Source organism: Mus caroli, unplaced genomic scaffold (genome assembly GCF_978045245.1).
Source record: "Mus caroli unplaced genomic scaffold, Mus_caroli_1 scaffold_16, whole genome shotgun sequence".
Taxonomy (NCBI): Eukaryota; Metazoa; Chordata; class Mammalia; order Rodentia; family Muridae; genus Mus; species Mus caroli.
Window position 1 is genome coordinate 45,842,968 of NW_028227271.1, and position 27,877 is coordinate 45,870,844.

The 27,877-nt window shown below is 41.2% G+C and overlaps 1 protein-coding gene across 2 annotated transcripts in view; it reads right to left on the reverse strand.

Annotated features, from left to right (window-relative positions):
- Positions 1-1,214: 1,214 nt before the first annotated feature.
- Fam91a1 (family with sequence similarity 91 member A1) overlaps positions 1,215-27,877 on the reverse strand; it is a 39,415-nt gene continuing 12,752 nt past the window's right edge. For both annotated transcript variants that reach the window (XM_021183033.2, XM_029469676.2), the window contains 16 exons: positions 25,703-25,809; positions 25,585-25,623; positions 25,054-25,166; positions 24,507-24,622; positions 23,270-23,382; positions 22,916-23,002; positions 20,760-20,892; positions 16,871-17,019; positions 15,645-15,779; positions 15,337-15,450; positions 11,051-11,123; positions 10,222-10,371; positions 8,794-8,898; positions 8,167-8,290; positions 5,933-6,002; positions 1,215-4,215 (listed from right to left, as the gene is read on the reverse strand). In XM_021183033.2, coding sequence (XP_021038692.1) covers positions 4,033-4,215; positions 5,933-6,002; positions 8,167-8,290; positions 8,794-8,898; positions 10,222-10,371; positions 11,051-11,123; positions 15,337-15,450; positions 15,645-15,779; positions 16,871-17,019; positions 20,760-20,892; positions 22,916-23,002; positions 23,270-23,382; positions 24,507-24,622; positions 25,054-25,166; positions 25,585-25,623; positions 25,703-25,809 — 1,811 coding nt within the window. In that variant the 3' untranslated portion in view covers positions 1,215-4,032. The remainder of the gene's footprint in view (positions 4,216-5,932; positions 6,003-8,166; positions 8,291-8,793; positions 8,899-10,221; positions 10,372-11,050; positions 11,124-15,336; positions 15,451-15,644; positions 15,780-16,870; positions 17,020-20,759; positions 20,893-22,915; positions 23,003-23,269; positions 23,383-24,506; positions 24,623-25,053; positions 25,167-25,584; positions 25,624-25,702; positions 25,810-27,877) is intronic.

The following is a 27,877-nucleotide window of genomic DNA, read 5'->3' on the forward strand; positions in this document are numbered from 1 at the left end:
TCCAGGACAGCCAGGGCTACACAGTGAGAGCCTGCCTCAAACCCCATCCCTCCCCAAAGTGACTACTTCCCTCTTGATGCTTTAGTTCTTTGCTTTTAATTCTACTGTTATATGTCATCAGTGGTGGTTTAGTGGAGTACATCTGCCTCTTCTAGCTGTGGGAACTAATTCAATTAATAGTGAGTCTAAACTATAGAATACTGTGTAGTATCCAGGTTTGGGCTAATAGTTTAGAGAAGGGATGGAGTTGTGTGCACATGCGCATATAAATCATCTATGTGCTTTGTCTACACGAACCCAAAGGGCTAAGCACTGGTCATGGTCAAAGCAGAACGGTGGCACAAGGCTCCTACACTAAACCACTCTCCACTTGCGTACACTTGTACACTCCTTAATAAAACACGAAGCTGGAAGAGTTCTGAATGGAAAACTGAATTTTTGCTCACGGGCAGGGACCCACTAAAACCACAAGATGAAAAACAATCCATGAAAAAACTTTGTAATCCACACCACGGATGAATCGGATGAGCAGGAGCTGGCAGATGGCTCTACAGAAAGAGAGGAGGCAGGAAAAGGAGATCATTTTAAGAAGCAGTACCAACTTCACCATCCAGCCAGGATATTCCAGTCAAGCCACCAGGGGCTGGAGTAAGACAGAGAGCCTATGCTATATGCAACCTTTTCTTCTTAGAAAGAAGAAAAGTTGAGAATTTCATGTGTTTTAATCCTACTCCCTCTCCCTCTCCCAACTCTTCCCAGATCTTTGGTATACTAAAGCAGGCTGAGCAAGCTACAGGCAAGCCAGTAAGCTGCACGTCTAGCCTGTGCATCAGTTCTTGCCTCCAGGTTCCTGCCTTCTAGGAGTTCCTCCCCTGATTTCTCTCAGTGATGGCCTGAGTTATGATACAGTACTAGTCTCAGTCACTAAGAAAATGCCCCACAGACCTGCCCACACCACAGGCCAATCTCATAGGGGCATTTTCTCAACTGATCAGTGTTCCCCTTTCCTCTAGCTTGTATCAAATTGATATAAAACTAGCCAGGGCAGAGACAATGAACATCCCTTGCCTAACCTGGAAATTTTCCTGCAAATCTGGTATTAGGACCAAATTTTAAAGGTTGTTGAAAAAACATAGGAAAGCAGGTTTTTGAAAAGCACAGATATTTAATATTAAAACAGAAGTCCCAGGAAATTAGACACTCTCCACAGTAACTTGATCAACACCAGTTTATTTGTAAACATGTTATTTGTGTCAATAATCAAATTGACAACACTTTATACATTTTCCTTGGATAATATTAACATCATAACAGAACACAATCCATTGTACTGAGTTACAGTTTTGGTACTTTAAAATCCTTTAATACAAAGTGTACTTGAAACACTGAACATAAAAAATGAGAATGGCAGAGAACGCAAACGACCCAGAAAGGGAAATCACATCCCTCAAACAAATGCAAAAGCATCTGGTTACACATGTTAAACAAGAAAGGCTCTAAGGCAGTGGTTCTCAGCCTTCCTAATGCTGTGACCCTTCAACACAGTTCCTCATGTTACAGCGATACCCAACCACAGTTGTTTTTTACTACTTTGTAGCTGTGGTTTTGCTGTTATGAATAATAGTAAATATCTGATATGCAGGATATCTGATATATGACCCTGTGAAAGGATGATCTGAGCCCCCAAAGGGGTTGCAACCCACAGGTTGAGAACGGCTGCTGTAAGGAATGGATGACCCTAACTTCTTAAGTGATATAAAGTTGCATTTCTTTAGATACATTTGTGAGGTGAAACTGGACCTTTACTGAATTGTATGCCCTTTTTGATATTTAGTAGCTCTTTTTTTTCTTGGTTTCTAAATGTCATGGTTCAAAGCTATAATAAGTGGTGAGAGAGGGAGAGAGAGAGTGGTGCAAAGTCAGATGAAATTAAACATTTGCAAAATAACTGGGCACAACTTTTATCAATCTTCTTTGGCAAAGAACAAAGTCTATAGTTATTATTATTATTTTTATCAACTTAATAGAGGCCTCTCTGCGAGAGCTAACGTGAGTGGAAGGAACCAGACAGTCATAAAGCAAAGCACAAACACACATCATCCTCTCTAAAACGAAAAGGGTTCCTCAGAAGACAGGGACTTTGGCTGGGATTCTGATGGTTTCAATCTTCCTACTAAACAAAAATCCAGAGAGATGTAAAGTATTGTTTTAATTTAAAGTACTGTCCCTGAAGTTCATGATCACGGTTAGGTCTCATCTCTTCTTCAGTGTTTCGCAAAGGAATTATAGCAGCAAATCACTCCCATATTTTAAGCTATGAACTCAGCAATAACTGGACTGTCATAACTACAACTGTTCAATTCTTTATTAGTGTACATGTCATTAGAGTTGGTATTCGACTACTAATACAAAGATAAATACCTACAGTTAACCAATCAAAGCAAATGAGATTAAAGAGCCCTGATGAAAAGAAATACGGGAAACTTTCAGTTGAAACTGTAAAAGTTACATACACAAATAACTAATAGCACTAGGAATGTACAGTCTCAGTAATTGGAAAAATAAATGAGTAATTCACAGTCATAGAGATTATTTTAACCTTACTATGTACTTTTCCTTTTACAGACAAACATGACATACATACAGTTCTACCTTATCCAAGACAAAGTAGAAAACTAAACATTACTTCATTTACCCAAACACAGCACTTAACTGTGCCACAGGTAACCTGGTCCAAAATAGTCAATTCTACAGACAGGCCATGGTATTAAATGCATGGCCACTTTAACGGTTTCAAGAAAGGCATATACTTGCAGAAGTCTGTTAATTACACAAGTATCACTTGTATAAATAACAAAAGCCATCAGCAAAGCTGTTGGGCTCCAATGTTCTCAATGAGTGCAATGCTCGAGTGTTTCAGGTATGCCGCTTGCCCAGTTCCGTTAGGGGAGCACAGCTAAGCACACAAACACCCCAGGGAAGGTGACCTGCACAGCCCAAGTGTGGTTCCACACACTCTGACACTTGAGACACTACAAGACCCAATGCCCACAGCACACGAAGCCAGTCAGTGCTTCTCCACTCCCCAGAGCTGTGTGCCGGTTTCAGGTCCAGATGCTGTGTCTGAGGAATCGTTTCCCATGGAGCTGAGTCCCAAGACACGGCCCTGAGGCTGCTGCTGGGCGATTCCAACTTCCACCACAATCCTTAGTTGAAATCAAGGTCAATTACCCTAACAGTTCCTAGGTAAAGCTACAAGATGAGACATGCAACAGCCTCAACTACACGTGGAAAATAAATTCTATTTTTCCATAAAGACTCTATGAAAATATAAAGCCCAAGGTGAGTGACAACGGGAGTCCACATACAAACATCATTTAAAAATAGAATGTTCTCCATAGCACTCATGAGCTGTCAAAGGATCATCAGTTAAGACCTTAGAAATCAAGGCGAGGTTGACATAACTCTGCTGACCGACACACCCTCAATCATGGTCACTTGGCGTACATAATTTACTGACGTCCACAGTAATCCTTAATGCCCTGGTCTGTGCCCCTCACTGCTGGATGCCTGCCACTTCTAGCGTGACTACCTCAAGAACCTTGAAGCCTTTTGGAGGAAGAAGAGTCCATCTCCTCCCATGATTCCCTCAGTGTAGGTAACAAAATATAAAATTAAACCAGGTTTATGTCTGAGAAACTTACATATAAAACTACCACTGCAATATTCATAGTGACTGCTTATAAACATAACAGTCATCTACAGCCTATAAAGCCTGTCCTCAGTTTTATAAAAGAAATGCGGATTGTCTCCAGTGCAGTGCTGGCTGCTGAGCAGGACTTGGTTGCAGTAAGATGTGTAACGACAGGCCTCGGGCTTCAGAAAACACGAGCACATTCCGAGCAGTTGGTTCCTATCAGTGAAGCTTGACCTGCACCAAGGTAGCTGGAAGCTTAGTGGCTGACACTGTGAAGCCAGCGTAAGAAAGAAAAAAGGCAGAAAGTGTGAGCAATAAATGCTGTAATCAAATTACTACAAATGGAGACTAGCAATGAGCAGGGAGGAAGGTGAGCGTCCGCTCCACTCTGATAAGACACCATCTTTAAACATTAAGTTTTTGGCTGGAAGTGGAACTCCCATGTCAGCGCAGGGCGACTGTGAAAGCACACTTGAGAAGCCAGGCTCCGCGTGGAGATCCAGAGTAGCAGCACCTTCCTAAAAGCCAAGAACAAGACAACTGTCTCACATGGATTTGCAGCTAAGAAACAGACCTGACGACCCAACTACCCAGGAAATGTTCACAGCATGCTACGGGAGGCCACAGGAACAGGTGTGAGCTGACAAGCACTTACAGAAAGTGCTCTGACAACAATCAGAAATGGTCTATGAGATAGAAGACTAGCTCTCAGCAACCAGACCCAGCTCGAAATACCATAGGAGAAAGCCACAGAAAGCCCCATCACTACACTACACACATCTACAAGGCAGGCAGCGATCCCAGGCTTTAAAACCCACATTCCCAAGCATCCAAGTATCTGACATGGCCACAGAGTGTCTTCCCTGCACTACAGAATTAACATGCCCAGTCCCCACTTGCTCCCCATCCTTCCCCATCCAACTCCTCTGGGTAAACAGAAGAATGGGATCCAGTCTTGACTTTCTCCTACTACTCCCTCATTATTAATTCATCAAGTTTCACAAATCTATCTCCAGAATATATCTCAGCAGTTCCACGTTCACCACAGCTACCGTTAGTGGATCCCAAAGTGGAGTATGGTACTGCGAATTTCAGAACTTCCCCACCTGTTACTCATCTGTATTACACTTTTGTACTGCTGTGATTTACTGGCATGATGGTACGGGGACAATAAACACCCCTTTCCTGGGTGTGCGCGCGCACCTCAGTTGTTTCCCAGTGAAAAGTCTCAGTCACAGCATGTCTTCCGCAGGCAGTTAATTACCAGGGCATCTGACTGTCCCTGCTACTGCCCCTAGCCCATGATTCTCCAACACTAACACCCAATTTAAAGGACTTCATCTGAAACCGTCTCTCCCCTTCTCCAGCCTTCAGCCATGTCTCCTGGCATCTGGTACATACACAGGGTCTTCCCATGCCCAGGAAGACTCACTCTCAACCTCACCTGGTGTCACTTCCTTTTTTCAGGATATTTCTACCATCTTGGCTACCTTTTGCTCCTTGGTGCCCAGTGCTTTCCTGATACTAATGCATGTCCTGTCTGTCTGCAATATTCTGCTCCATCCCACTGGCTTCTGTTCTGTTCTATAGGCTTCAGTCTATAGATCAGTCTTTTAAGTCAGGGCTTCCTTCAGAGCCCACCGGAGCACGGCTCCCTCAAAGCAGTTGTTGAAATCTTACAAACATTAATGTGTGACCAGTCTCACAGAGTGTCACATGCTCCACCAGTGGCTTCCACATTAGTTCCCTTGGCACTTGGTATAAAGGGTAGACTCGCATACTTATTGAATGAATGAATTAAGTGAATAAATGAAAGCTCTAAAAATGGACTTCATAATGTTGAATTAGAAATTCTGAACAGAAATATTCTATTCTCAAAGTTTATTTATGAATCTAGAAAGTCTAGAACATTCTGTCTCCATACCACTGACCCGGTGGGCAGTGAAGTAGCACTGCAGGCATCAGCACCTCAGCCTGGCCTTGGAACTAGCATGCAGGACACATGACACGCAGCTCACAGTCAAGCCCATTATGCTGAATGAACCCTGGCACAGAACACAGAGGCCAGGCCCGTGTCTAGGAAAGCCTGACCAGCAACACGTACAAATCAGTTAGCATCCTGAATCTTGCTAGGTACATATCTGGCTACTGGGGAGATGTGATGTCAGTCAAGAAGCGCTTTCATGCGTTATTAAGCGCTATACAAGCACCATTTGCGCTGTTTTGGATTGTTACCTGGAATGAATGAACAAAGTTAAGGACTTGCAGGGAGAGTTTTCTACTGGAATGTAAGAGACTTTGAAGGCTGGAAAACAAAAGGGAAGAGAAAACAAATTTTAACCCAATATAGTGGTAAAAGGTAAAACTATTACAAGTTAAATCTTATCAATTTAAATAATTTATGTATGAATATATAACCTAATAAAACAAAAAATTCTTAAGTAACTGAAATGCTTTGTATCAATAAATTTTGTTCTCTTTTGAACAGGAACTTGTATATAAGAAAGAGACATTTTCAAATAAAATATCATACTTTAAATCCAAATTAAAATATAAGTTTATGTGATAGTCTGCATACAAATGGCCTCCATGGGCTCATATATTTGAGTGCATAATCACTAAGGTATGGCATTATTTGAAAGGATTAAAAGGATTACGAAGCACCGTGTCCCTGGGGACGGGCCCACCCCACGCCCAGGTGTGCTTTCCCCACAATACCTGAAGACCAGGATGTCCCTCTCAATTCCTTTCAGCACTCAGGCTATTACCATGCTCCCTGACAGGAGAATGATGGACTAAACTAAGCCTCTGATACTGGAAGCAGGCCCCCAATTAAATGCTTTCCTTTTTAAGTAAGAGTTGCCTTGGTCATAGTGTCTCTTCACAGCAACAGAATAGCGACCAAGACAGAAGTTGGTACTACAGAGGACAGTTGCTATGACCAAAATTGAAGTTATTTTTTCCAAAATATTCTATCTATAAACTGTTAGTACAAATATAAAATAAAACATGGTGCTAAACATATCTGATAGATTTAACACAACCTACTGTACATAACTTTCCAGATTTGTGAATTAAGTACAAATTAGAGTGGCAATCTTTGAAGTTTCATAATAAAAAACTTTTTAAAAAAACAATTATTGCTGGAAATTTTTATATACATATATAAAACATTCTGATTATTCTCGACTAACACCTCTCTCGTCTCCTTCCCATTCCCCTCTCATCTCTACTGGTTTCTTTCCCAAGCTCATGACTTTGGTGACCCATTTAATTTAGCTAAGGCCATCTGTGTCACCACTGGATTTTAACTATGCAACTGGATCCTGGGTGGTGGCAGGGTGTCACCAGTTCCTTCTCCCTATCAACAGTGAAGGGTGGGGTCCCTCATCCCCTATCCATGCATGAGTGCTGATGGGCTGGCCCATCTTTCTGCAGAAACAGTACAGGCATCCACATTGCTCTCAATCGTTTATGATTACAACAGTGGGGTCTGGCCCAGAAGATGGCATTTTATATTCAACCTCCCTTTTTCAATATCCCCTGAACTTTCAAAGCATCTCTGTTACTATAAATTTGGCCAAACATCCATGGCCGTGGAAAGCATAGGCCTTAGGGAGCAGTGAATACTGTTTAGCAAACCGACAGTGTCCAGATACTCTAAACATTATGCTTACACCCACAGACATGCTGCTCCTAGCCTTAAAATCACAGAAGCATCTTTCTAGGGAAAAGTAGTGCAGGCCAAGTTTAAAAGACAGAATCTGTGGGTATCTCTCCTCCAAACTACCCTTTGTGGCAACTGAGCCCAGTGAGTCTCTCCTGCCTGCCTCTCTGTAGCCACCCCGAAAGGATGGGAGCTGCCATGAGGTCAAACATGCCTGTCATCTCTGAAAAGCAAAGCATGCATTTCAAAAAATATGCAAAGAAGAAAGTCACCAAAACATAACTTTAACTCATGATAAACATTTGAGTGTATATAGTACTCTTGTATAGAGAAATTTTCTAGACTTTTTTTTTTTTTTTTTTTTTTAGTGTCTTACTATGTGCCTCTGGCTGGCCTAGAACTATGTAAACCAGGTTGGCCTCCAATTCACAGAGAACTTCCTGCCTCTGTCTCTGGGGTGCTGAGATTAAAGGTGACATTTATATATTTAAAAAACAAAATCAAACAGATTCATTCTTTATATAAGCATACCCATTTCCCCACTTTCATCACGTTTGACAGACAAGCAAGCTTACAGAAGCTTGAACCACAAATGTTTGCTTTTGAGTAATTTCCAATCTATTGAAATTAATTTCACACATACATGCACACACACACCCCTCTTAAACTTAAAACTTTTTCTTTATTCAGTCAACCAATATGTAAGGCAATTGCTATGTTCACATGTTATTAAAAAAAAAAAAAGCAAGCTAGAATGATGTTAGTAACAGCTTAAAATTGAGATGAAGAACACAAGCCTTACCTCTCTTTCCTGCACAGGCCATGGGTAGCTATTTTCTGACAAACTTTCCGGTTTAATTCGGAACTGAACAAAGGAATTCCAAAACACAGTTCAAGAGGAACCCAATCTGCTTCTGCTGTGGCCCCTACAAAGGACACAGCTAGCTTGAAAACCATATACTCACACACTCTATATGAGCAGCAAGATCTTCTATAATCTGAGGTTCCTAGATTCCTCTACCCCTGGGGCACCCACTAGTAAACTCAACAAGGGAGAGAATAAAGCAGGGTCATCAATCCCCAAACAGAAGTGCACGTCTTTTGATTATGTACATATGTCTAGAGAAAAGAGAGCTTTTCATAAAATGTTGCAGATAATCATTTGCTCAAAAAGGATATAACAAGACATCTGCAAGATGATAAAATAAATCTGGTGCTTATCATATGAACAATGAACATTTTAAAATCATTGCACTCTGGCTATAATTTTATAATACTTGAGTTATTCTAAGCACATAAACATATTCCCTAGAACACTCACACTGACACAGAACTCCACTGTAGATAACAAGGCAATATATAAACAGCTTAACAGAAAAGTTAAGCTCCAGAAAGGATTTAATAAAGTTGCAAAGAATTAACATCTTACCAGAGTTTTGTTTTGTCGCCAAATCTGTACTTGCTTCCTCAATGACCATTTCAAACGACTCTGTGCTCCCATTTACATCTGAACTAGAAGCCAAATCAGGCTCGCCTGATAATTTAAAGGATATAAAACACTATGAGGATTCTACTATGCAGCAGAAACCATCAATTTAAAGTCTTAGCACAAAGAGGACTTCAGGAAACAATAATAATGAAGAAAAATTTAAAAGAGAGAGAGAGAGAGAGAGAGAGAGCGCTGCACAGATAGTTTGTCTACTCTCTCTCCCTTCTCACCACAGCAAAGAGGCTAATGCTCATCTTTGGCTTAAGCAACTGACATCTGAGAACTGTCTCGAGACCAGTTTGTAAATGTGAGAGAGCACCAATGCTAAGTACCACATGTGTGTAAAACCAAAATCAACTATGACCTAAAAACTCCGAACTCATGAGGCAGAACACAAGTTTAGACTTCCATTTCCATCATTCTGAAAGCCATCCCCATAAGGATAGAATTTTGAGTATCCTTCACAATTCGTTTTGAATCCCTCCACCTTTTGGCAACATGAGATCCCTAGCCACCTTTTGTACTCATCTATTTACCAATAACCTTTTGGCAATCACCTTGGTTAACGTCTCACTTTTTAAAGCTCAGTTTCAACTGTGCCTTCTTTAAGAGGCATTCCCTGTGGCCCCTATTAAGATAGGACTTCTATTTCCCATGTTTACTCTAAGCAGTCCACTGTCTCCTCTGAGCCTTTAACTGCACAGTTCAGGCAGATTCACTTACCTTCCCTACTGAGGTTTTACTCTTTGGACTAAAACTGGACTTAAACATTTAATTGCTTCTAGGACTTAAAACAGTTATTTGCTGTTTAAAGGTTTGTGGAATAAAATGACTTAAAAAGTGAACTGCAGTACAGCCAAAACTGGAAGGGAGCCACCCCAATCCTCTGGGTGACTACTAACATACTGTCAGGGTTTCACACTGAAAGAAAGAACTCTGGAGTAGGACCAATGAGAGACACTTGACACCTTCAGAATCAGTGGAAGAGAGCTGACACCACCATAAGCAAAGCGATCTATACATCATCTTGTCAGAGCAGAAACAGTTACTGTGTAAGAGCTGATATGACTGTGAACACACTGGGCAATCTAGAGGCAGAAGGAAGGCTACACGGGAAATGGTATCAAAGTCCAGACTAAACTGAGAATTAAAACAGAGGAGGCGCTAGAGAGAAAACGTGAACCCAGGTACATGTGTGTAAGAAAAATGTAGGGTTTTGAAATTATACTCCCTAAAGCTAATTTGATTCAAAGCCTATGAGCACAGATGCAATGGTAAAATGCTGAGTGAACACAGTTCTGCACAGGGCCACACTATTACAACCAAGGTGACCAGCTATTCTAACCAGAGACCCAAACAGTGACTGACCTCTCTCATCAGAAGCGTCACTGAGCTTTCTACTTGCAAGCTGGCTAGAAGCATTCAACATGGTGACATAGCCACAGAAATGCTGCAAGTCCACTCTGCTCCGAAGAATCTGCAGTGCTTTATGAACACCCATACTGGCACGGGTGAACTCTGGGAAAAACCAATAACACCGAATTAATGAAGTCTTAGCAGGTAACACAATACCAAAAACTAACGTATACTTTCCTATTTTTAAAGTACTGTTACACATTAAGAAAGAGCAATTCCAATGAAGACATGTCAGAGGACAGCTCCACACAAGCTCTATGTCATCAGTTCTTGAGATTCTGCAAACTTAAGATCCTGAAAACAGTATCTGCCATGTTCAGAAGAAATGTTTTGTCCTTAGCATTTAGAAAGATTTAAAGGGGAGAATAAAGCTATTTCACTCACACATGCACACACAACACACAAGCAAATACATGCATCACAAACCTTGCCTTGCATACTATGAAAAAGAATGTTAAACTCTGTAAGCATAAATTGATCTGACGTTTATCTTCTCACTCACTCTTCAAATAGACCACCAATCAAGGGAAACTACTACAAGCACTTACTCTCTTCATCTCTACTGCATACATACCAGTACTCTTTACAAGGTTAGAACTGGTTGTCTAACAGTTCACTGGCAGAAAAATCACACAACTGAAAACTATCTTCAGCCAACTCTTTTTATGGCAAAATGGTAAAAACACAGAATTTAAAAATGTTAAGAGCTCACTTCCTGTCATTTCCACCAATCACTGACAGGAATAAGGATAAAAGTCAAATGGATAGAATTCAAATGTACCTCCTTGCAGCTCTGCTTCATCAAATGGAAAGGGTATATGGACAGTCTCTCCTACCCCATGCAAACCATGTCCCTACAAACAGAAGAAATGCAAGTGGAATGATGAGTGAGAACCAACGGTAACTGAAAACACCACGTAAGCATGGGCCACGTCATGGCACACTCTACCATACTCCATCAAATGCCCTGGGCAATTTTGCTTTTCCTTTTCATCAAGGAATAACAAATGTTTATTAAATTCTTAGACAATATTTTTCAAATATGTGAAAAGAAAAAAAAAATAAGAAGGCTAATTAACAGGCAAAGCAGCCAGGCTTGAGCCAAGTGAGGACTTAAGTACATATACGATTAGCTCAGCCACAGTTCTGAGAAAAAAGGAGGGCAAAGAACCTGACTGGGATGCAACAAAAGGGTACGCTTTCAAAGTTACTTGCTGATAATTACATATACCAGAAACAATCAGAATCCCTCACAACACAGGTATGGCTAATAAATTATGGTACATATTTTCAGTTCAGCTGCAAAAAAAGGGAAGAGGATCTTCCTCTATATCGCAATTGGCTCTCTAATCAACTAACAAAATGTACAGCAAACATCAAGCTTGCATCTGTGAAGAAAGGACACAACTGAAGCTGAAATGGATGTCGTATTTGAAAGACAAGGGTTGGCAACTGGGTAGAGAAAATTAAAAGGAAAGAGACTTGCTCCTGTACATCCTTTAGCAGCTTTCCCTCTGAATGTACTACGTGAATGTACTATTAATTTAAAACTCATTTCCGCTGTTGAGGCACTGTTTGTGTCCTGTCCACACCCCCTCATCCCATCTCCAGAACCAGAAATGAATTACTTCTTTTTGAGTTGTTGGCAAATGCCATAGACCTCCAAACATAGTAGGCTACTGCCAATGCTTACCCTCCAGAAACTGGCAGTGACCCTACTACTGAAGAAACCACTTACTTGAGTCACAGAACGTTGGAAAGCAAGTAGGCACAAACCTAGAAGCTTCAGCTCCATTGGCTAGCTTTCACAGTGCCGGGAAGAACTATGCAACACATTTAAAAGTAATTGCCTATCCCTCACCTAGATGTGAACCCTATCAGCTACAGCGCCAACCTGCTTGACAAATGCCCACTGGTGCAATAGTGTTCCAGACATTACAGGAGTAGGCAACGAGGCTAGAAGATCCTAGACTACTATCTGCTAAATGAACATAGTATTAAAACAACTCCTAATGACTTATGCTACATCTACAGATAGAGAAATTTTCATTGCAGTAGATGGCAACTAGCAATGTAGACTCTCAACTGTCCTGTGTGAGAAAACAAGAGACTTTAGATTGCTCAGTCCTATATGGGACACACATATTACACCCCTCAAGGCCCAGGGACCTATATGGAGAAGCACTCAGTAAGAGCTAGAGGTGGTGAATGACTTCAAGAAAATAGTGTTTCCTGATACAGCAGGGCAGTTACACACACATATGAAGTCACAGCAGTTGTGACAGCAGGCATAAGACCTAATCAAACTTTAGGAAAGCAAAATCCCAGCATGAAGGAAGGAAAGTGGGTAAGAAGAGCCACCCCTAGCTGAAGAGCTATTGGCATTTAACAGCTGCTAAGGGAGGGAGAGTTAGTTTTCTCTAACGGTGTGACACCTAGTATTCTGACCATAATCCAGAGCAGGCCCCATGCCTGAGAGTAGTTAGGCAACACAAGCTGGACTTAATGGGTTTGAGGGAAAAGAGAGCAAGAGACAGAGGAGAAGGAATGGATACAAAGTTTGGTGAGTAGGAAGGTGGATATAGGAGGAGTTGGGGGAGGAGATACTGAAATGTCCAAAGTGTATGAGAGTCTCAAAGAATAAAAGTATTACTTAAGAAACCTCATTCCCTCACATTACAAAGTATTCATTTATCACATTCAATTAATATTCAGTTAAATTTGCTTGTTCCAAAATTTTTAGTTCCCAAATATTCTTACAGTGATATAAGAACAAAAACCATAAATAATTTAATGTTCACATATAACCAGCATGATTATAATGGAGAATTTAAGTAAATATTGAGGATACATGCATTTTTTTTTCCTTTAAAGGAGACCTGTTACTCAAACTCAAGAAATACTGATGCAGATAGGTATGGTATGTTGGTTAGTTTTTATTATCAACTTGATACAGCATAAAGTCACCTAGGAAGAGGATGCCTCAAGTGAAGGATTGCCCCCATCAGACTGGGGCATTATCTTGATTGCTAATTGATATAGGCAGGCCTAGCCTACTGTGGGTGGCTGGGCTGTGTAAGAGAGCTTGCCAAGTATCTGCTGAGTATAATAAGACAGTGAGCAAGCCAGTCCTCCGTGTTCCGCTATGGTGCTTGCCCTGACTTTCCTCAATAATGGACTGTGACCGAGAAGTGCAAACCAAATCAACTCCTGCCTTCCCGACGCTGCTTTTGATCAGTGTATTTTTATCCCAGGAACAGAAAATCGAACTAAAACAAGTGTACACACCTGCAATCACAGCATAGAAAAGAGGCTCACATCAAGTTCAAGGCCAGCCTGGGTAAGTAAGAGCCTGCCTCAAAAATGACTCACAGAGCAAGAGAGTCAAAGAGAGGGTAAAGTGAGGAGGGAAAGCCTACAGAGATGAAGAAGAGAATGGATTCATCTAAGAAGTTGCACTCACTATGCACACTAAGCATGAACTCACATTCATTAAGACAGTTTATAAAGTATTTCTGACAGATGTCTCTTCTACTCCAGATATTTATGATTTAATCTAGTACTAGGTAGTTACAAACAAAACGTGGTTTTATTAAAAATCTGAATTATAGTATTTTTCAAATTCTAACAAGGGAAAGTTTTCCTCAAAGGAGGTGGTTTTTCTAGCAAGAATACACCTTGTGAAGGAACACCTCAAGAGCAGGAGTCATGCTGATGTACGTGATGTGGTGGTTTATACCAGCAGCTTGACAGGACTCAGGAGACAAACTTCTAAGCATGTCAGTAAGGAATCACATAGCTTAGGTTAACTGGTGGGAAGGCCCACTCTAACCGTGGGAAGTCACATCCCACGAGAACAAGCACACAGCTCCCACTTCCTGGCTACAAGCAGTGTGATGGGCAGAGTCCTGCTCCCACACCCGCTCTGTGTTGGACTTCCCTATAAGCTGTGAGCCTAACCAAACCTCTTCCATAAGCTGCTCCAGCCAGCCTTTTGCTTTAGCAAAGAGGAGCAGTAACTAATGCCTCTATTCCTATGCAAATTTTATGATACCAAAACAATGACAACAGAAATGCCCATTATTTGCCTGACTCTATATGTAAAATGGACCAAGGCAATCACTCAAAGGAGTGAGTGGTCAATTCACAACAGTAACAAGAGGAAGCAGTGCTCACTGCTCTCTCAGGACTACACATGCCATCCTCACAGCCTGCCCCTGGGTCAGGCACAGTGCAAAGCATTTTATGCCAATTATCCATCTTAGCCAATTTCTTTAGCAAAGGCAGGTTTCTATTCTCTCCAATTGACAGCTAGAGACACTGAAATTCAAAGAGGTCACTTATCTTGTCCAAGATAACCATCAGTAGTGAAACCAAGATGTGAGTCTGTGTCCAGTACATTCAATGCCTGTCACCTCCTATCACTGTGTACCATATATTGTCCCTGAGTAACTGAGTTCTCTCAAGGATTCAGCTACCACCTATATGCAGAGGCTTCAGTCACCTCACTCCTGTCATCTCTCATTTGAATTTCAAGATATTTTCAACTACTTCTCTACTACTTGATAACCAACATGTCCAAAATCTAGCACATTCTAGGCCATATATATATAGTATTTTATTATATATAAAATATAGCATATATATAGTGTGCAGAACAAGCTATGCAAATGTGGAGACAGTAGTGTTATTGAGGTTTAGGGGGAATGAAAGTGTGGGGAGAAATCAGATAATTAAACAGTACAGGGTTCACTGCTTAGGAGATAAAAATATTCTAAAGCAGGGTATGCTGACAGCTATATAAGTCTGTAAGTAAACTAAAAAACATTGAATTATACAATATAAACTGCTCAATCGGTCTGTGATAAATTACAGATCAAAGGAGCTGTTATACAAAACAAACAAAAAAAAAATGTTGCACAGTTAACAGTGTGGCTTCTATTCAAACGTGGGTCAAATTCAGTCCCCTTTGTCCTACTACTCCCTGAGACCCAAGTCATCATAACACAATGCTGAAGTCATCAGTTGCATTGGACAATGTGATGTAATTAAGTGATGAAAACCTACCTGAATGAGCACTGCAGAGTGGGTTAAAGCATCATTCAGCATCGTGAGCACATTTGAAGCAGGAACAACCCCAGGGTCATGGCCCCAAGAGGTTATAAGTAACCGGTCATAACCCTATTGGAAAGATGAATAACACATGAAACGGCACTTTGAGAGAAGGGGTAATTTACAAAACTGACCTAATTCTGCATAGCAATTTCTGTTTCCCCCCAAAATAGCTAACAGTGTTTGCCCAACATGCATGAGGCCCTGAGGTCAATCCCGAACAGAAGAGACTGGAACACAAGAGGAGAAAGCCTCACACATACCTGGAATATATCTGGCAGTTTCCGAAGTCTTGTACCTTTGGACAGTAAGAGAGATGGTGGTCCTTGCCCAGTGACATGGTAAATATACAATTTAAACCAGACAGAACTCACTTCTGGGATAGCTGGTCCAATATGCTATAACCACAAATAGGTAAGATAAAGCTATAATATTTATCTAGTCAAATTTCATAAATGGCCAATATAATCTTCTAAATAGTGAATGCTTCATACATATTTTAACTGCTGTTCCCCTTATGAAGGTAAATGCTAATTAATCCAGTAAAATAGTTTTGCTTCACACTGGGATTAAGATATATGCCCACACTATTAAGAGACTGAACTTTAAAGTGGACTCCTTAGGTGTGAGTCAGGTTTCATCCCTTCCACCATTGTTTCTTAAACTCTGTGCCTCATTTGCTCCGTCAACAAAAGCACGAGAGAGATGCGCCAAATGAAGATACTTAAAGGGTTGAAAGTAGGCCTGGCTAATAACTCCCACATGCAGCAGCAGTCATTACTACAATGTGCTGTGCAGGCAGTTCACAGATGATTCCTACTGGGCAAAAGCACTGAGTTAAATGGAGGGGGGCGTAACATATTGTACAAAAGGTTAAGAAGAAAATCTACAACCATTCCTGTTAACACAAGACTAGAATTCTGGCAAAGGGATGAATGATCTGAGGCAACTTGAGCCCACAGGTAGCAATAACAAATCTGGTACCTAAATTCCTTCCTCCCTTCTCAATCATCAAGCCCTGCACATTCAGGAATCCAGGCAGGATGGATGACTGCACACAGTATATTCTCCATTCTCTGAAAATGGTACAAGTACATCTTCCTTGCTGGTTATATAAAGACACACCTCTAATTTATTCTTTGAAAGCAAATCAGTAGTCATTTTGACAAATCCTATGGTTAACTATCAAGCTTGCAAAATCCATCTTTTCTTCTCACCTAACTTAGTATCACTATTGTACTTTTTTGAAATATCTGCTTTTCTCCTAATTTATCCAAACCTTCATTCTAGAACATTCAAAATATTCTCTTAAAAATATTTCACATGAATACATTTTTAATCTAATGTGTCACAAGTCACTTAAGGATATACAAGCTAAATACACCAATCACACTTATAAGTTGAATGTGACAGCATCTTTCAAGAGAGAGTAGACCTGTTCCCTCAATGGAATGAGCACATCCCATCTGGAGCCTCAGTGAGTTCCTACCTGTGGGGTGCAGCTGCTGACTGGCCGGATCTCATTGGTAAGAGGTGCCATGGAAACAAGCAGTGTGTAGTTTTTGTTTAGAACTCTGCTGCAAGTTGCTGGGTCCAAACCAAGAAGGCTTTCGCAGCGTAAGAGATCCAGGGGGAAACCTGAGTTATAATAAACCACACAGGACGTTGAAGATGAGATGTTGGCCACTGCCTTAAGACTTATTATTCTTGTCTTTAATTATAAACAGATTCTTCTCTCACATAATAGTAGTTTCTATTCTGCTCTTCCTCTGACGATCCTCCCTACCCTCCTCCCATCTGGATTCACTCACTTTCTGTCAGAAAATAGACTCTGAGTTAAGACAAAAAAAAGAAGGAAAAGAGCCCAAGAGAAGGCACAAGAATAGAAATCCACTCATTTGCACACTCAGGAATCCCATAAAAACACTAATACATATGGAAGCCATATGTATCATGCACAGGCCCTGTGCATGCTGTATCAAGACTTACTATTTCTCAAAGGTACCATAACTACTAAGGAGTACAACATTTCCAACAAGATCACCAAGGCATTTTTAAGATTAAAAGCTGAAGTTTTGGGTCTAGACTAAAAGCTGTGCTCTCGTGGAACAGCATTTCTTTTGACTCTCGTTAAGGAACCGCGCTTTTCATTCCATTTCCATCCCAAGCCATTCTGCAGTGCAAAGTAGCAAGGAAATATGTGTCCTCCTTTCCTCAAGACAAGCCTCCAGATCAGTGGCTCTCAACCTGTGGGTTAAAAGTCCTTCGGGGGCTGAATGACTTTCACAGGGGTTGCCTAACACCCCTGGAAAACAGAGATTTACATTATGATTCATAACAGTAGCAAAATTACAGTTATGAAGTAGCAACAAAAATAATTTTATGGTTAGGGGTCAGCACAACATGAGGCACTGTATTAAGGTTCATAGCATTAGATGGTTAAGAACCACTGCTCTAGAGAAAATCACAGCTCAGATCTGATTCTAGCACAGAGGTGAGCAATCCTGTTAGAAATTTGTGCCCTAAACTGCTGGTCTATAGAGCAAGGATTCAGCATGCATTTTATAAACAACTGCTGTCCTCAGTCCTCTGGAAAATAGCCCATCCTATTGCTCTCCTCCTGCTGTACAAGGCTGACTACCTGAGTCTGATCCCCAGAGCCCAGAAAGCAAGAACAGAACTGACTCCTGAAAAGTGTCCTCTGACCTCTATGTGTACGACTGACACATTAAGCCACACACACACACTTAAATTCTATTGGTCTGTAAAATGCTCCCAGCATAGCTAGCACCATGACTGTGCTCTCATACAGTGCCCAGAAAAACAAAGTCGACTCCTAGGAGACCGCTTAATAAGCACAAGCTAAAGTCAGGTTGTACTATTTTAACACAAAATAAAGTATTGTTTGGGGAAAAATGAAGTCAAGTCACAAGGAGACAGAGAACAGTTTAAAGGTGAAAAGACAACTAGAGCACAGGAACAACTGAGACAGAAATGACAAGTCACTCAAGAGACTGCTAATAATACAGAGGCAATGCTAGAGAAGAGAACATGGCCAATTTGCAACCACTATAGCTGAGGAAGAGCCACTGCTGATGCTAAATCTCAGAGCAAGGTCTGAAGTATCTCCCACAGATATCCTCTTAGCTAAGGAAAAAGAACTAGCGGTATCATGAAAAAAATGTAAAACACATTAACTGTTTGACCAAATTAACATCACCAGCAAGAGGACTATGAACAGCACCTAAGTCCCGACACCAAAATCTCAGGAAAACAGAGCATCACTTGTATGGTATCCTAGACAGGATCAAGCCAAAGCCTATTTGTAAGGAACAGCATGCAGCCCTAAGATGAGAAATATTCCATGCAAACCAACAAAAGTGGGATATAGTGCTTTTTAAATCTAATGGCACTAAAAACAAACAAGCAGAGCCAGGCGTGGTGTCGCACGCCTTTAATCCCAGCACTCGGGAGGCAGAGGCAGGCGGATTTCTGAGTTCAAGGCCAGCCTGGTCTACAGAGTGAGTTCCAGGACAGCCAGGGCTATACAGAGAAACACTGTCTCGAAAAACCAAAAAAACCAAAAAACAAAAAAACAAAACAAAAAACAAACAAGCAACAAACATAAATGTGCTACAGAATAAAGAGGCTAAGAGAAACATGATTAAACAGAATACTTTTCCTAGTCTCGAGCCCACACTTGGGAGTAAAGGGTGCCGTGTGAGGGAAGGATATTAACATTACTGACCAGCAACAGGTGGGGCAGACATGACAGAAGCTGTTCTGACAGAGCAGCTGCATTTCTGATGAGCCTGATAAGGCCATGATAAACAACTAACTCCCAAATCCTCGGCTGAGAGACTATTTTTATTCTGAAATTTTAGAATCCCATTCTAGAGCCTATGGCCTGTGATCTAGTGGAGGGACACAGTATACTGACAGGAGGAACAGTACCTGATCCACAGAAAGGAGAGAAGGGAGCAGACTTCCTTATATTATAAAGACCAAAGAGACTCACGCTGCACAGTGAGAAACTGTACAAAAGACACTTATGAGAGAGCCTAATAAAAACTTCGTCTTAGTATTTAGGATAGATTTTGCTGAAAAGGACTGAGAGACAGGGCACACAGCTCCAATGGAGAAGAGAACACATGGGCAGAAACAAGCCAGGTGGGAAGTGGCACGATGACACAGGGTGCAGAACAGACTGGAGACCATTCGACTGTAAGGTGTCACTCAGTGGGAACTCTGGGAGCCTGGAGTCATCAGAGACTCCTTCCTCCAGCCTGACTAAAAAGCACCTTATTCGGACTGATCAGATGAGAGGCAATTTTAACCAATCATTTATGAGGCAAAGAAAGAGAACTCGGAGGATCTGTTCCAGCCTTGTCAGGTATGAACAGGGAGGGAACACAGAAATGCCATGAGAAAAACTGTGTGGAAAAAGAACTGTCCTTAAAGTAAGCCATTTTCTAAAACACAGAAGAATGAAGGGCTTCCTAACCTTCAGGGAAAAGTCAGGGCTATCAATATCAACTACAAAATACACTTAATGTATATTAGGGCAGGGAACTCTGAAATCTAAAGTTCACAGTGCCTGGAGCACTTTCTAAGACTTTTACAACTGTGATTACTCATCTATAGATGTAGACTAGCTTCTGAATCTTTCCAAAGTCTAAGCTACCAAATTACAGGCTTACACTCATCATAATCAAAGACGTCCTCTTTTATTATTGAAAGTAGATTGTTTTCATACAATATATTCTGGTTAGTTTGCCTCCCCAACTCTCTACCCACCCAAGCCTACATCTTTTCTTTCTCTATCTTATTAGTATGCAAACAGGCATCTTAAAATGATAACAAAATAAAATACAATCAAACTGGAATAGGATGAAACAAACAAAAGAAGGAAAAGTATAAAAAACATATACAGACACAGAAAAACACACATTCACACATACAGGAAACCCATAAAAATGCAATACCAGACACCATAATACATACGCAAGTGCCATGCAAGGGGGAAAATAAATAAATAAATGAATAAATAAAAATCATGTTCATACAAAGGATGCCCAGACAAAGGACTATGAAGTGTCCACTGTTGATTTTGTGTTGACCATCTACTGAGCTGTGAGTCTAATAGCTTCAGGAATAACTACTTCTATAGTCTTTCTGTAAGTCTTAAGCAGATTTAACAAATGTCAGTAGTCCAGGAGAAGAGAAGAGGAGAGTGAAAACAGAGAAACAGCTGACAAGATACTCAGAGAGCAGGCTTCCAGCTACAGGTCCTGCGTGCCAGCGACAGCATGTCTGAAACCGTGTCTGACGAAATAAGGAGATGGGGAAGATGGTCACTGCTGTGTCTCCTTCCGTACCATAGTTGGGCTGGTCTGGCTGAGAGGTCTGGGCCACCAGATCCTTGTTATGCCGCAGGAAGAGGATAGTGTTCCTCAGAGTAAGGGCATGGTCAAAGTATCTCTGTGCTTCTCCCTCACCAGTGCTCTGAACCTAAACCAAGAGAAAACAGGTTTTCTTTAAACACCACTCTCATGCTAATCACCCTAATAATCATGTAACTAACACAGGTATGAAGATATTAAAAACAATAACAACAACATCAAAACTAAAACTGTAATTCAAAAACTTGCCCAGGAAATACTGAAGCCAATCACCTCAGCCAACTGGGAATAAGTTCCATCATCTAAAGGATGCCTGGGAGGCCTCCTAGTACAACAACTTTAACAATTGGATAAACCGCTGAGTAGCACATTCTATAAGCTTTGTGTCCTCTGTATGATTCAAAGAGGGAAAAGTTCCAAAGCCAGTTCTGCTTCATTAAAAAAAAAGCATACAAGAATAATCAGATCAGAACATGAAGTGTACAGTAAGAGAGAAAAACCATAACAAAACATCTGAAAGAATAAGGAATGGAGATTACAAACACAAAACTGATTGGTAGGTATTATGTTGAGGTTTGGTCTGTTGCTCTTTATTGTACCACTAAATACCGGCCCAAGGGTTGCCCAGGGACAAGAGAATCCACGTGTACACCAAGTGATGCTATGTGACCTTACTTCTTAATTTAGAACTACTGACTGAATAAAGATGCCTACAGCCTATCGCTGGGAAGAAGAGAGGAAGGCCGAGTTCGGGTTCCCAGGCTTGGGGTCTGAAGAGAACCATGAGGGGGGAGTGTAGGGGGAGAGAAGGTGGAGAGAGAAGATGCCATGGGACAGGTGAATCATGAACACAACGCATGAGCACTGGCCAATGGGGGTTAAGAGCTGCCCACATGGAACACGGCAAGTTGTAACTCAGCATTATTAGTGAGGAAGGGGGTTTTAGTAGCTTAGAGGGTAGATATATGCCTAGCTCTAAAGCATTAAAGGCTTATTATAAATATAACAGTTGTATGTCTTTTATCTGGGAACTGAATGATCAAAGGAGGGATAGAAACCCCCAACTAACAGTCAGCTATTGGATGGATCACAGGGCCCCCAATGGAGGAGCTAGAGAAAGTACCCAAGGAGCTAAAGGGATCTGCAACCCTATAGGTGGAACAACAATGTGAACTAACCAGTACCCCCCCCAGAGCTCGTGTCTCTAGCTGCATATAAATCAGAAGATGGCCTAGTCGGCCATCAGTGGAAAGAGAGGCCCATTGTCATGCAAACTTTATATGCCCCAGTACAGGGGAACAACAGGGCCAAGAAGTAGGAGTGGGTGGGTGGGGGAGCGTGTGGGGGATTTTTGGGATAGCATTGGAAATGTAAATGAAATAAATACCCAATTAAAAAAAAAAACTTAAAAAAAAAGAAGCCCCCAACTGACATTAAATATTTATTACAACAGTATTATTTCATATATTTTTGCACTAATGAATATAAAATTCCTATGGAACAGTAAAAACCTATTTATTTATGACTAAAGGAATTGCAAAACCACTACAAATTCTCTAAATTGAACATTTAACATATAAAATTCATAACTAAACCACAAAAACCTACCTAAACTATTAGCCAGGTTGCAGGTCTGACAAAGAGAACACAAAGACCAGGGGCCAGGATAAAGCAGTGAGAAGCAGCAGCAGCATGAGGGACCGGGCTCACTCACTCACAGGAATACTACAGCAGGCATAACATGACACTCAGGAATACCGCTCCACATTAAAAACAACAGAAACAAAAACCTAAATAATAACAGCCTCAGACCTTACCTCAGTCCTATCAAATTAAAAAGAATAAAAGGTTAGATAGAAAAGATTAAAGACAGTACACGGACTAAAATCTCTACCCCGTCTCTCAGCAAATCAAATCATATTAGAAGTTAGTCATGTCGCCTTACAAATCATAGAACTCATTCACTCCTTCACTGTGCTGATGTCTAAACAGCACCACAGGAGAAGATGGGGTAGAGCAGAGACAGCAAGAAGCAGAAATATCCCAAGCTCCAGGACAAGGAGCATGTACACTGGAGAGCCGCCGTGGTGTGCAGTAGGAATGGTCCCAGATATGTAGCCCAGGGCACTCACCTTCTCTAGTTCTATAAGGAAGCTGTCCAGAGACTCATCTGAGAGTTTGCCTACTTCAAACATGGTGACTGCGTGGCTTTTCAAGTTCTGCAAAAAGAAGCACATTATTAAACTCTGCTTTTCCTTTTTTTATGCTAACAACATTTACTATGCTTTCTACTACATTAAAACTGAAAGACAGGCAACGTGAGCGTGTGCTTCACTCCTCACTGGAGACTCACACTGCTCGCAGGAATGTAACACAGCTGGCTGCTTTCAGGACCTGTTCTAAACGTAAAAACATTTGCACAGCAGCAAATGACTTTCTATCTTATCTTTACTTAAACCTCGTTACACCCACAGCATTTGACTCACTGGTGAAAGGTTTCCCATCATTAAGAATGCAGTAAGAGTGGAGTCAAACAGGAATGCAATTCGCTTTGTGTACCCAGTGGACAGACTCAAACTGCTCACGCTGGCCGTGTCAGCTGAAAGAAAAAAATGAAATATGGAATCAAGTCAATAAAAGCCTTCTTTGCTTATCTTCTGAACTAAGTTTTTGCATCAGCTTTATCTTAACAGCCAAACAAACTTAATTAAATATAACCAATACCATAGTCTTAAGATATTCAAGTATTTTGCATCAGGGTCTCACTATGTAGGCTTGAATTCCAATCCTCCTGCATCTAGCTCCCTGGTACAAAGATTTGTGCTAGTTTGTCAAATCAACCTGATACAAGGCAGGATCACTGAAGAAGGGAGAACCTCAATTGAGAAAATGTCTCTGAGACACTAACCTGAAGGCACATAAGTGGCCCAGCTCACTGTGGCTGGCACCATCTCTGTGCAGATGGTCCTGGGAAGTATGAGAAAGGAGCTGGAGCCTGGGGAGCAAACCAGTAAGCAGCACTCCCCAGGGGCCTTTGCCTGAACTCCTGCTTGCTTCTGTCTTGGCTTCCCTTCACAATGAGCTGTGAGCTGTAAGCTCAAACAAACCCTTTTCCTCCTCAAGTTGCTTTTGGTCTTGGTGTTTTATCAGAGCAAGAGAAAAGCCAACAAGCACAGTTAATTTCCTTGAAAACCATAAATAAGCATCCTTGGTAACCATCAGGTCAATAAGCACTATCAACAGGCTTACGTTCCTGAGTGTGTGGCCCAGGTGACAGGCAGAACAGGAGAAAGGCCACCCCAGGTTCCGAGTACCCTCAGCGTCTCCCTTTGGCCTTAGCTCGCACTCTCTCAATCTCTCTCTCTCTCTCTGGCTAACATGGCCTTTCCTGTGTAACCAGTGAATTCACAGCTGCTCTAACCACATTCTGTTCCTGAAGACAAAGGTTAGAATTTTGTTTATTTTTGCAGTCCCAGACACTACAACTATTTATGTTTGGGGGGCTATACTCCATCCCTTCCTCCCTCAACTTAACTTCCTGACAGTAAATGCCACGTTCTTATTTGTCCTACACCTTCGGTGTTCACACACTAGTAAGGACTCAGACTGCACACCACATAGGAAGCCAAAAGCAGAGCTATAAAGGAGATGCAGGGCTGTGTCTGGACATAGGGCGCACGGACAGACAGACTGGAAAGCACACTGAGGTGAGCGGCTGCTGACCTGGATCCTCTTGACTATTTGTGTCTGTGTCAGTAGCAGAAGAGGCTTCTTGCACAGGACTCCTACTCTCCCCGCCATCCCACGATAGGAGCATCTTTTGTGGGTCTAATGTGCTCCTATTAATGAAAAATACATTCATGTTTTTAAAAGCACATAAATGATCTCACGTGAACACAGCTACTGAAGCTACTTACAACTGTGAACAATCCACCCGAACATAAGCCAATGCACACGTCTGAGACTGAGACGAGTTCTCAATCTGCTCTGGCCATACAGAGCACTGTGACTAAAACCCAGGCACACGTTCTTCTCATTTCTAAAGTTTATAAAATAGTGTATGCGCTTTTTTCCTAAACAAGGAGTTCTTGTTCTCCATCAGATTATACAGAATATCCATCATACCCAGATGACTGAGGCACAAGTATACAGGATTCACCTCAATTGGCAGAGTGAATTAATTAAAAAACAAAAACAAAAACAAAAAAAACCTTTCTGCATGTAAAACTTCTTTTCAAAAGGAACCTGTCATAAAGGACAAATGAATTACTTTAGTCTATTCACAGATGGAACGTTCTTCCATGACGAATGAAGTTGATCCAAATTTATCACTTGTCCCTTCTTATGGGCAAAACCCAACCGGCAATACATTGAAACAGCATTCTGAAAGGAATGGAAGGAAAATTAGCATTAAAACAGACAACAGAAGGAAAAAATTACCTTCCAAAACTAAGCCTCTGGTGATATGCCAGCGTTCCTGTACCTTACCCACAGAACAGTCTGAGCCAGGACTGCAGTCCCTAGATCCTCTTCTAATGAGGCTAGAGTTGCAGCTTTCACAAGATACTGACCAGGCTGCTTCTCGCTGCCCACATTCATGTGAGTGCTCTATTTCATCCCACCTGGTGGAAAACAGACTAAGGGCTTCCACCTTGCCCTTTCTCTCTCTGCAACCATCCCTCTACCATGCAGACTCCCTCAAGCAGCCAATAAGAATCAGTAAGTAATGTATCAAGATGAAAATCAACTAGCAAAATCCACCCAGTACTCACATTACAACGGTTTAAAAAACACAACATACCTTCACCAGCGATAAGTCTATCTCAAGGACATTTGCAAGCTAGAAAACAAAAGTGAAAATTACCGTTCCATCTCAGAATTATCAGTATGTCCTCTCAAGAATGTTTTGCCACACTTACCTCTGCAACATTAGTGTGTTCATCTATTGACACAAATATCTTATAGAGTAGGGTTTCAAAATAATCACCTTGTACCCGATTCATTACAAAACCTTCCAGAGGGGGAACTGAAATAAACAAAACAGACTTTTCTCAGCACTGGGTTTCATAAATCAACAGAGTGTAACTCAAATGCCTGTGCAAAAAGAGAAATCATTCAGAGACTGAATACAGCTTCTGTGCAATTCATCCACTCCACAGCAACTGTTCAGACGTTCCCATAATGAAGGCCCACACAACATCACCTACACAGCCGACTGAAGGTTCATAAGGAACGCTCAATTACTGAGGCAAAGAGAACACTAGACAGTAGGGCCTAATGAAAAGACGCGAGCGGGGCTGAGCCTCAGAAGGGGTGAGATAGCGGTGCTTTTGATGTCTACAGGCCAAGAAAATGTGCAGCAGAAGGAAGACTGTCAGAAAGAGCTAACAGACTCCTTGGGAACAAGTGGAGGAAGGTTGGCTGTCTCCCCCATCTCTAGTCCACCCTGAGAAGAAACAAGTCCGAAGAGGTCACTAAGGGGCCAAAGGTCAAGACCAGCACATAAGCAGCCACCGTGGTAGAGTGTCCATTCATATTCAAGCTCGCTCACACACACTTGCTCGCTCTCTCTCTCCTCTCTCTCTCTCTCTCTCTCTCTCTCTCTCTCTCTCTCTCTCGTCCAAATGCTTTCATCTGATTTAGCAGCAAGCTCTGCCTAATAGACAGTAAAGAAGGAGTGTGCTTTTGTTCACATTCTTCCATGTGTACGCATCCCTTCAAAACATCCTGGGAAGAGCCAGCAAAACAGCACTGGATGAACGTCAAGCCGAACAACCCACACTCAGTCACCCACACGGCAGAGAGAATTAGACTCCTGAAAGGCACCCTCTGACTTCCTTTCACACAAACACACATGTCCACGCAACATATGCACTCATATACACAAAGGAAAATGTAAAAAAACGAAATCTCACGGAAAAGTGGAGTGCACAGGCCACTACATTTTTTCCAGTAATAAAAACTAAGGGTTCCTTTTTAGAAATGTTTAGCAGGGCTGGAGATATGGTTCAGCAGTTAAGGGCACTGACTACTACTTCAGAGGTCCTGAGTTCAATCCCCAGCAATGACATGGTGGCTCACAACCATCTGTAATGGGATCTGATGCCCTCTTCTGGTGTGTCTGAAGGCAGCAACAGTGTACTCACATACATAAAATAAATATATACATCTTAAAAAAAAAAAAAGAAAGAAATGTTTTAGCAATTCCCTCCCTAACAAGTTAAATCTTATGCTACAGTACTGCTGTGTCCAAGCATTTCCTGAATGAATACTTGCTAGGTGCTGAACACCTGCCAAATACAATGCATTCACCACTTCATCTTTTAGCCCTACAAGTTGTACAGTATTACAATTATCCCTTCCTTGGTGATACTAAGGTCCTAAGAAGTTAGACATTTCAACATATAATTTATATCTGGATAATAACATGAGAAAACTCCTTACAGAAATATAAAATCAGTTCCTAATGTGTATTAAATTAACATAAAGTATGAACTAAAATCCAGCTTAAGCTATGGGTCAGAATCCAGCTGTGCATTTGTTCTTCTAAGATCCTGGCCACTGGGCTGGAGAGATGGCTCAGTGGTTGAGAACATGTGTTGTTCTTGCAACTCCAGCTCTAGGCATGTATACTGCAGTACACACACACGTACATGTAAATACATAATAATAAAAATACTTTCTGAAATAAAAAATACTGGTCAACCAAATACAATAAAAGCATTATTTCATCTCAAATATAAAAATATGTTTCAGACAGACTGAAAATTACTTAGAATTTTGTGTGTATGTATATTATATAATTCTCCAATGAGAATCTTTAAGTACTTTTTAAAGAAATAAAGGAAAATACAGACACTGGAGCAGTAAAACACACATATAGAAAAAAAGACTGTAAGAGTCAAAAGACCAGGACACCTGCTATGAGACAGGGTCTTCTTTTTGAGGAAAAAAAAAAAAAAGTACAGGAGGGAAAGAGGTGATCTTGGGCTACATTAGAACCTCAAAACAAAGAGGTGTTCAAATAGCAATTAAAACAGACTGAAATGAATAAATCCAATCTAATCCAACTTTTGAGTAAATTTCAAATGAGT